The sequence below is a fragment of the Cannabis sativa genome, chromosome 1 (genome assembly GCF_029168945.1).
Source record: "Cannabis sativa cultivar Pink pepper isolate KNU-18-1 chromosome 1, ASM2916894v1, whole genome shotgun sequence".
NCBI lineage: Eukaryota > Viridiplantae > Streptophyta > Magnoliopsida > Rosales > Cannabaceae > Cannabis > Cannabis sativa.
In genome coordinates this window covers 39,254,714-39,264,737 of record NC_083601.1, presented here as the reverse complement: position 1 = coordinate 39,264,737, position 10,024 = coordinate 39,254,714, and the positions used below count along the sequence as shown (strand labels likewise).

The 10,024-nt window shown below is 32.8% G+C and overlaps 1 protein-coding gene across 3 annotated transcripts; it reads right to left on the bottom strand.

Annotated features, from left to right (window-relative positions):
- Positions 1–468: 468 nt before the first annotated feature.
- Positions 469–6,752, bottom strand: LOC115707675 (putative PAP-specific phosphatase, mitochondrial). 3 transcript variants are annotated; one of them, XM_030635702.2, is made up of 11 exons: positions 6,620–6,744; positions 6,153–6,363; positions 5,983–6,079; positions 5,691–5,793; positions 4,812–5,023; positions 4,543–4,602; positions 4,018–4,364; positions 3,194–3,272; positions 3,067–3,117; positions 887–1,054; positions 469–660 (listed from the first exon to the last, which is right to left on the bottom strand). In XM_030635702.2, the coding sequence occupies exons 2-10, from the start codon at positions 6,248–6,250 to the stop codon at positions 902–904; spliced, it is 1,200 nt and encodes a 399-aa protein (XP_030491562.2). In that variant the 5' UTR covers positions 6,251–6,363; positions 6,620–6,744; the 3' UTR covers positions 469–660; positions 887–901. The 3 variants fall into 3 exon arrangements, with proteins under 3 accessions (XP_030491562.2, XP_060970867.1, XP_060970866.1); XM_061114884.1 differs by lacking the exon at positions 469–660 and having other exon boundaries at positions 753–1,054; positions 6,620–6,743; XM_061114883.1 differs by lacking the exons at positions 469–660; positions 887–1,054 and having other exon boundaries at positions 2,839–3,117; positions 6,620–6,752.
- Positions 6,753–10,024: the final 3,272 nt, after the last annotated feature.

The window sequence follows — 10,024 nt, the reverse complement described above, 5'->3', positions numbered from 1 at the left end:
ATAATCAGATGAAGTTTCATTCACGAGATCAGATAAGTTATCATTTAATGCTTTTTCATCAAATTTTGTAAACGAATCACACTCGATTAATTAAGCTCGTAATAAAGTACAAGTCTTGACCAAGGTAAGAATTATATTATCATACAGAAATTATCAATCTATTAGAGGTAAAGGAAAAAAAAAATATCACAAAGGATATCATATATGGGAACCGACCTATATGAATTCCATTCGAAGCAACTTGGACAATTACTGGTTTTTTTATGTCTATTATTTACAATTATTTTGTATAAAACTGACTGATTCTCGGTCAGTTACGTCCATATGTTAAAAAATTAATAACTTTAAAGTTTCAGTAGACAACTAAATGATCAGTGTGGTCCATAAGCAGTGAACTAATTAGCACTTGTTAAGATATTATATCAGTTAAATGCACACACCACATACTGCACTAGCTGACATATGAGATACAAGGAAAGCAGCATATATAAAATAAAATATTCTGATAAGAATATATCATAATTTTAATTGGACAGAGGTGGCACTACTGAATAATAGCATCAAATCAATATACAAGTAAAAAGAAAAAAGAAAGAATAAAAACCCTGAAATACTCGTTTAAATTTCCAGGATTTATTTTATTTTTCATTTGGAGGCTAAGGGCTCGTTTGGAACGCTGTATTAGATCGTATTGTATTATATTGAATTGGATTATATATCATATTTTTATATAATACTATGTTAAACTTTAATTTATACTAAAATATTATATATTTAGGTGTCCATAAAAGTTAATATCACATATAGTTTTACATAAAAATATTATATAAAATACAATTTAATATAATACAATACAACCTAATACGGCGTTCCAAACGAACCCTAAAAGAATAAAGAGATTTCACTGTGAAACATTTGAACCACAAGAGATCAGCTCTAGAATTTGATTGTGTAAGGTGGCATTTGTCACCAGGACGCCACCTGAAGGATAAATGAACCTCCGTCCGCCCTCATCTGCAGCGAGGTCGATTTGATTCCCTTTCCAGTCAGAAACCTGATTGGTTATAGTTATTAGATTTTAATTGTAACATGATTTGTATTTTATATAATATATAGTGGAAAGATAGAAAGATAATCATAGATAATTTGATACAAGTACTGCGCAACGGCCATATATAGTTGTTATAATGATTCTTTAGAACATATCTCTATCTAAAAGGGCCAAACCAACAAACGAAGAGATTCCCAGATTAAAATATGAGACCCAAACAAGGCTCTGTGAGGACCGACAATTAAGACTCATTCTGTTTTATTGTTATTTATTACTACTTTGTATGAGAATTACACTTTACACGTCACAAATATATCGAACATGGAACATGAGGACTGGGAAGCTCAGATTGTTATAGAGGTGTTGTGTGCAATATAATATATGAACATTACCATGATTATTTATTATTCATGGTAGATAAGCATAGCCTTTTCATAGAAAAATGCACACACCTCAATTCAGATGGCATATGTGACTAAGTTTTGTCCTTTGTATTTGTTATGGGAGTTTTAAGTTCTTGGGAATAGGAAAGTAAAACTAAACCTGTGTTTGGTATGATTTTAGTGAAAGGTTTATGATTAAGTAGTCCCATTTTAAGCTTATTCTTGAGGTAATCTCTAACTCTTTAAATACTTAGAATTTGATATTTCCTTCATCTCAATCTCTCACAACTAAAGTCATCAAGTGAAACTCTAAAATCAAATACCTTTAATTTTACTAGACCTGCAAGTTTTACTCATAAGGATTGGGCCTTACTGGACACCGTCTCTAATTGAGTATGAGGGATGTATCTAACTTTTCATTCCCCGAATATTAAACATAACGGATGAGAATAACAATCAACCAACTAAACCTTTTAATTTTTATTTATTTTTACATGCTTCTTTATCTGTTTTGTAGTATCTTATTATTAGTAACTTTTTAAAAGGATTTTATCTTTATACTGAATAAACATTGTGTATAATTTTTCGTTCAAAAGAAAACATTGTGTATAATTTTGATAACCATGTGATTCACTTTTTTATTTAAATTTTATTCTTAATAAAGGGGTCCCCAACGAAAATTCCCAACCACATCCCTAATGGAGATTAAAATGGTTAATGGAGAGGGGAACGAAGAAGCACTCTGCAATTCTCTGCTCTCTTGTCTTCCCTATCTATGTATAATGTACTCCATAAAGTAAGGAAGGAAAAAACAATATGTAAAACTAAGAAAATTATAGTGAATCCAAAAAATTTAATGAAACCTCAGATTACATTCGCCCACAGATTAACAGCAATATGTGGAAACTTTTTGTTTGAGCAGTAGTTTTTATCCCCATATGACATCCTCTTATTAGAGGGGAAGGGGATTTAGAGGTTAGAGCAGTGATTGATGAGCACTGCTTCAAAATAAAGCCAAAACATCCCCATCAGTTAATCAAGTGACAATGCCAACACTCCTACTTTCTCTCTCATTCATCACCACTGTCCTAATTGTCTATTACTTCTGCTGAGTTATTTTCATTATCTTTTTTAAATGGAGGTGTTACTTAAGAAGGGGCTAGATTCCTTGTGATGACATATTTCATGACATATATGTCCACATTCAACTTATTATCCCTCACAATATTATCTACTTGAATAAGATGTCACTTGTACGTACATGCCTAGCCTATTAGTGATAGTCTTATAACCATAGTTAATTAGAATTTTATTGCAGACATATGCTTTCCTTTAAAAAAAAAAAAAGAACAAAAAAGGCATGTATTTTCTTATATGCCTCCAATAGCCACCGGTCTCAGGTAAAGTCCAAACCTAACAGCCTAGCTTCCTTAAAAATATTTTGGCAAACATTGGGAACTGTATAGAACTAGGAGGAATACATAAGTCTAAGTCTCTAAATTTAATCAATTCAACTTGACTTTGTAATAGGTTACTCACTACAAAACTCACATAGAAATGAAAGTCATAACTGTAAATGACAAAAATACACAAATTCAAGTTTAAGATAAAAATGGTGGTTAGGGGAGATACCTTTCCACCAGCTTCATGAACACATATCATGCCAACAGCGTGATCCCAAGCCTGTAGTCATGAATCATGATAAATTAAGTTAATCAAAGCTACAGAAGCTTGTGAAGACTGATTGCAGAGTTAATACCTTGATAATTCTATCAACTTTTGAGCGAAGAATGAAAATTGAAGCCCTGCCTGATGCCACCATTAGATACTTGCATAAGCTGCCCACACCAAAAGTAAAAGTAACAGGTCAATAGCACAATAATCAAAGTGAAAGTAGCACAAACATTGTTGATCATATGAAAGAACTAAGAAAATGTTCAAACAGGCATTTTGCACACAGACAGGATTTCCTAAACACTCTAGCTGTTTGTTTGGATCTTGACTTTAGGAGGGAAAATATAATATAATTTTACAAAATTTAGAATAATTATAAAATTACAGCTCAAAAAGAGCATTTAAAAGAAGTGTTCTATAAAATTTTAGGAAAATATTTTTCTCTGCCTTTCTCTACTATTTTCTCTCAGAAATTTTCCTTGGTAAAACCAAGATCCAAACAAAGGACAGATATGTATTTAAATGTCCATCAGTTCTCCATATACTTAAATCCTATATCTGGCTGACTATTGTTATTGTTAAGGTACTCTGCTTCCGAAAGGAAAAAGTAACAAAAGAAAAGAAAGAGAAAGAGAAATATAAGCCATATATAAAAGACGGGCAGTTTGTTAATTAAAAGACAGACATATGTCTATAAACTCTGGCCATTGCATGAAGAAACCCATCTCAAGAACTCAATAACCATAATTTGATGGGTAACACAAGCACTAATGATTTGGTTTTCTACTTGATTATGGAGCATATGTATGCAAATTAAACTCCCAATTATTTATGAGAGTATTCAACTATAATATAGCCAATAGGTGCATAAGTAGGAAACTGAATCTTATTCTTAGAATAACAATTAACCTTCCACAGCATGATGGTATAAGAAGAACTTGATTTTCCCCAACACTATCAACATCCGTTGTAGCACTGAATAATGGAGATAATGGCAAAGAATCCCATGACTGACTATCTTGACTACAAAAGCGTGCCTCGTGAACTATGCAACAGTGATCAACAAAGCATCTTATCCAACTAGAAGGTACACCAGTTGTACCATCCAGCACAAACGGCGATTGTTTTGTCCAAGTGCCACAGCCAACATGAGAAACCATTATAATCCCTAATTTGTTAGATTGTTCATTCTGCCAGTTAGGGCATCCCATAACACCTAAGGCAATCTCACCATCGACTACAAGAGCCAATCCAACCTGCAAAATTAGGGCATTTTCTCAAAAATGAGAAAAATAACATGAAATCAATAATTAATTGTACGTAAGACTAATTAAAAGAAATCTATTAACTATGATCAGGTAGAATTGACAAGACTGCACAGCCAATTTCGCACATATTACAAAAAATTAAAGCATCTAAATCAGAAACACATACCACATACAAGGCTTCACTTCCTTTTAGAAACCCTCGTGTCCCATCAATAGGATCCAATACCTGCATTGACATCCTAGGCTAAGATATCAAAAGCATACATCTCATTCGTAAAGCTTAAAATCCAAAGAAAGCACTAAAAATTAGAAATTAGAAATTATGGCTTTGATTTATGTCGTACCTATGAATATGAAATCATAAAAAAATTTGGTATTAAAAAACACGACGAACTCCCTTGTTGAAACTTAAATTAAACTAATATTTAAACCCACCCAATAGGTGGCAGGTTTAGTCCCAAAAGTAAAAGCATCCTTTCCACCTCTGTCAATTGCTTGAAGAACATCAGCTTCTGTACATGTACTCTCTGTAAAGCTTGAGTTACCAGTTACAGCATTTACAACCAAATCTTCTAGATTATTTGACCGAATGAAGGTGGAATCCTCTTCAGCAACCAGAGGTATTGAGGGGAACAGGTTACCAAGCTCTGTAAGCAAAGTGAAGAACAAGTTAAAATTCAACCCAGTAAGAAAATTCATTCAGAAGTAAATAACTCATCACCTTTCAGATTATACTTCACAAAATGCTAAATAGGTAATCACCCATTGATCTTATTGCCTCACTTAAGTTTGGTAAGCAATACAGGCAAAGTCTCACTAAAAGACGTTTCGGTCAAGTTCCAATTTTTGTTGTTATAACAATTAGATAGATTAAGAAATTACTTTCTATTCCATTTCAAGATGCTAGTGTACTAATTTAAAGCATGACTAATGTTGAAACATATCTCTTAAAGATGTGTTGCTTTGGAATTCTTCCCCATTGGTGCGCAGTTACTCTTCTATCAATGTTAGTTGAACTACAAGCAAGCCATTTACAACTTACAATAATGAGTGGCCTGGTCATTTTGAATTTTCAACTAATCATGTCACATTCTAACTCAATATTTGCAGCAATATCATGAATGACATGAAATGTTGGAATTCGTTAATATCTCTAGTAATAATTTACAGAGCATGATAAAGTTAATACTTGGCAAAAACCATAAAAAGTACTAACATTTATAAACGAATTAGAATTAGCAAAATCTGCATTGACAATGTATTAATAGACTGAATGGAACAAACAGAACAAGCCATAAGAATTTGATTAATTACCCAAACTGACCAGAGCCTGCACTCCAAAATCAGCAATTGTGACCGGAGTTTGGTCATTCTTCTCAACTACACGCCCATCACTTGAAAACAAGGACGATTTCACCTAATATTGATAATGCACAAATTTACAAGCATCATCCCCCTTGACACTGTGAGAGTAATAAAAACAACCATAACTGAAAGAACAAAGCTATATTCACTATTAAATCAAATAATGCATGGGAAATTTTGAATAAAAGTAAAACACTTTGTCGATAACCAAACAAATAAAGATATGAGAGTGAAAGAATACGTCGAGACAAAGACGACAAGCTCTCTCGACCACCCCCACTGCCGCTTCGAGCTCTCGATGGTACTTGGCGTTCTGGGCCGGAAAAGGAAGAGTGGACCTGAAATTGAGAGAGAATGAGAAACAGAAAAAGAATGCAAGAATGGACAAATGGGAGAAGACTAAAGAGGAACCTGACAGTGAAGTGATGTCTGCGTATGGGTGAGAGGGGAGAATGGATATTGGTGAATCGGAGGGTTGAGAAATGGGAGGCGGAGCAGAGGAGGTCCATGGTGATGGTACTGGATTGGGTTGGGGTTTCGGGGATCGGCGAATCTCAGTGGCGGAGAGAAAACCGGGTCCCACTTCCCCAGGTCCAACTTCGAGTTTGGACTTCTTTCGGCTCTACACACATTACATTATTACACCATTAAATTACCAACTTTTCTCCAAAAAAAAAAAAAAACTTTTTTTTTGGAGGAGAAAGCAATTTGACTAAATAATGTCATTCAAAGGGTAAAAAGGTTTTGCATCTATCTCGAACAATAAAATAAATTGTGAATATCATGCACATTGTTACTTAGAATTTTTCTCAAAATACTCATACTCAGCAGTTCAACAGCAAGTTAAATGACAATAGGATCTATACTACCAAACTTGCCACTCTAATCACTTTCGGAGGTTACTATTTCGCAAGAATTTCTTTGGACTGGTCATCTCGAGAATCTACTTGGAGGATAAGAGGTTCTTGTCCCTTCTTCTCCGTAAGTAAATTCAACTCGAAGAAGGTGTAGAAGGACAAGTAGAGCATAACACATTGCACAAAACTAAAGTCCATTGCATGCGCAATTAATGTGCCGTGCAGAAGATCATCCAGCACATTACTCTGAAAAGACATGCTTAAGAATTTAAACTCATAATTTTCTGATTTCACAATGATCCATACATCAATTGACGGTTACATAAATGAGCTATTAAATTATAAGCAAGAAATAAGTCAGTCTCACCAAACACCTATAGCAAGCCTAAAAGCACATCATAAAAAATAGACAATCATGCCTTATGATCAAATTTGAGAAATTCTGTAAGGCATAGTTCACACAAAACCTAATAATCTAAATATCACACATGCTATGTAAATACTCTCATTTTACATCAAAACCTATGTTTATTTTATTAGAGCTTTTCTAATATTCACTTCTCAAAGTTTATATTAGAATCATAAATCATAATTAAGATGGTCAGTCTAAAACATGTATCAAAATAAATAAGTACAAATCACAATAATTCAAAACAAAAAACTAACAATCACATTAACAAAATTGGAAAGACACCATTCAACATTGATCATATTGTTAAATTGTGAAATAAGTTCAATATCTCCATGTTCAAATTCACAATTAAATTAAAAACAGAAATTAACATAGAAGAAATAAAAAGGAGAAAAAATAAATTGGTGGTGGAATGGATCTAGGTTGCCACGCTCGCTCTAGTTGTATTCCTTTTTGCTTATAGGGTTCTATTTCTAAGTCAGCGGCCTTCAAAATTCAAAATCTCCTTTAATAGAACCAATTTAAACTCAAAATATAGATCAAAAATAAAAAAAATTACCCCTCGAGTCCGTACGGACTTCGTCGCTGCAACCACTAATGGCCTCGCCGTGACGACTTCACAAATTCAAAAAATAGGGTTTCTGCCAATCGTCTTGTCGCAACCATAAGTCGTGGTCGTCGCATCGAGAAGTCTTGGCTGCGGCCCTACGCTTCCTCGTCGCGGCCTTTGAGCAACCTTGATATAGCCCCATTCTGTCTTGATCTCGCTGCAGCGAGAATGCAATTACATCCTGAATTTGTATTTCTCATTTGTCTCGCCTCGATTCTTTTTTAAATCTTGACACACTTGACTTGTAACAACCACGGGAACCTAAAAACACAGAAAACAATCATAATTCCATCCTAAAAGTATTATCAACGACTAAAAACAACTATAAATATCAACCTGAAACTTAGACTAAAAATAGCATAACAGCTATCACATAAAAATTAAAATTTGAGAATTAAATTATATAAAACCATATCAAGTAGATGTAATTGAAAAGAATCACCCTAAACTTTAATCATTGTTGATTTCACCTTAATTATTTATTTTCTTTTTTTTAGTAGAAATTAAACATCTTTCTTATTTTTATTGTCAATAAATAGAATTAAGAATTTAATTGTTTGGTAATTAATTGCAGTCCTTGTGGGATCGACCTCACTCTTGTGAGTCTATTACTTGTAAACAATATTTATACTTACGTGTTCGAAAATCCATAACAATTGATCTTGAACAAACCCACTTTGACTTTGAGCAATTTACGCAAGTATACACATCAAGAAGTACTCACACAAATAAGGTCAAACTATAGGGAATTGAAATTAATTACCACTAAATTAGACTTGTATTTCTATTTGGTTAAACAAAATAATCTTGGAAAGAAATAATAAAAATTAACAGAAAATAAATAAAAAAAAAACGACTAATGTTGTTCAAATATGGATGAGAGATGAGGAATATGAATCTTGTTGAATCAATTTACTCAATTGTTAAATGCAATTTACTAGTCTTTTTTCTTTAAGTGTTGACAGATTATAAAAATAACCCTAACTGTTCAAATATCATTAAGGTCCTAAACTATACATCATCTATTGCATCTCTGAGATAGAATAACATATAGTTTGCATTAAAAAACAATCTAAAGGTCACACAAGCTATGTGAATACTCTCTTTTACATAAAAACTGATGTTTGTTCAATTAGAGCATTCCTTATATTCACTTCTCAGATTTTATATTAGGATCATAAATCATGTTAAAAGTAGTCAATCTAAAACATGTATTAACACAAATATGAACAAATCACAAGATTCAAAAAGAAACATTAACAAATTGTAATAAAATTAATCAATATTCATCATATTCCTAAATTGAGAAATTAGTTCATAACTTCAACAATCAAATTCATGTTTAAACTAAAAATAGAAATTATCATAGGAAATTAAAAAGGAAAGAGGAAAGAACTTGATGGAGAACTCGATCGGATCGCCACACTCACTTCCAAAATCTTCTTTCTTTTATCGTCTAGGGTCCTTTTCTGCATCTCTCCTATTAAAATCGCAACCCCTTTTATAAAAACTCAGTTTCACAACTCAAGATTTACGAAAGTACGAAATGACCATAATTGCACGATTATGGCACCACGGTGAAAGCATAGGGTGCCGCAATGCCTGGTACTTTTCGAAAAACCAATAGAATGCACATCGTGGTGCCTCCATGGTGTAATTTTTGCCGTAGCGCAAGTGTAGGGCGCCTGACACCCAAAAACGTTGTTTTCGTGTTTCGATTTAGTTCCACACCATATTCTCGATATTTGATCAATTTTCACATTTCAAGTATTGAAACCTGAAATCAAAGAAAACAAGCATAATCTCATTCCAAAAAATAATTGAAAAGAAGACAAATTAACTCTGAAAATAACCCGATTCATAAGCTAAAAATAGCAGCTTATTGCAATTTTGCAAATAATATTGCAACAAACTTTGGTCAAAAATCTAACATTGAGTCAAGACAAGTACCTTTTGGAATTAAAGTTGGTGTAGTTATATTGATCTCTTTAGGCATGCATTTTTTAATGTGTTGGGTGTGATGTTTGAAAACGTTATAGCTTTATTGTTTAAATTTTTTGGAAGCAGTTTTGTCCCATATGGTTCGCTTAAGAATTTAGTAGCCCATGGTTTGACAAAGCATATTTTTTAGTTTGACGATGAGCTATCGTGGTTCAAGGAAGGTCATGCTCTGATTGAGAATATCTACATCCTAAATTTATCATGAATGATTTTAAGCACTATGTCAAAATAAAAAATAATAAAAATAATAATATTAATTACACCAATTACAAAATATTGATTACAAATTATTCAAATGCCTTTTGAATGTGGACTTCTGGTGTGAGAGTTCATAAATCTCCAACTTGAGTTGAGTAATGTCAATTTTAATTTTGTCAAATGTTCAGCTAATAAGAGAGTGCAT

Coding starts and splice junctions, on each gene's coding strand:
- LOC115707675 (XM_061114883.1), bottom strand. CDS start 6,250: ATGGACCTCCTCTGCTCCGCCTCCCATTTCTCAACCCTCCGATTCACC. Junction 6,080..6,152: donor AGACATCACTTCACTGTCAG/GTTCCTCTTTAG, acceptor TCTCAATTTCAG/GTCCACTCTTCCTTTTCCGG. Junction 5,024..5,690: donor GCAGGCTCTGGTCAGTTTGG/GTAATTAATCAA, acceptor CTTTGCTTACAG/AGCTTGGTAACCTGTTCCCC.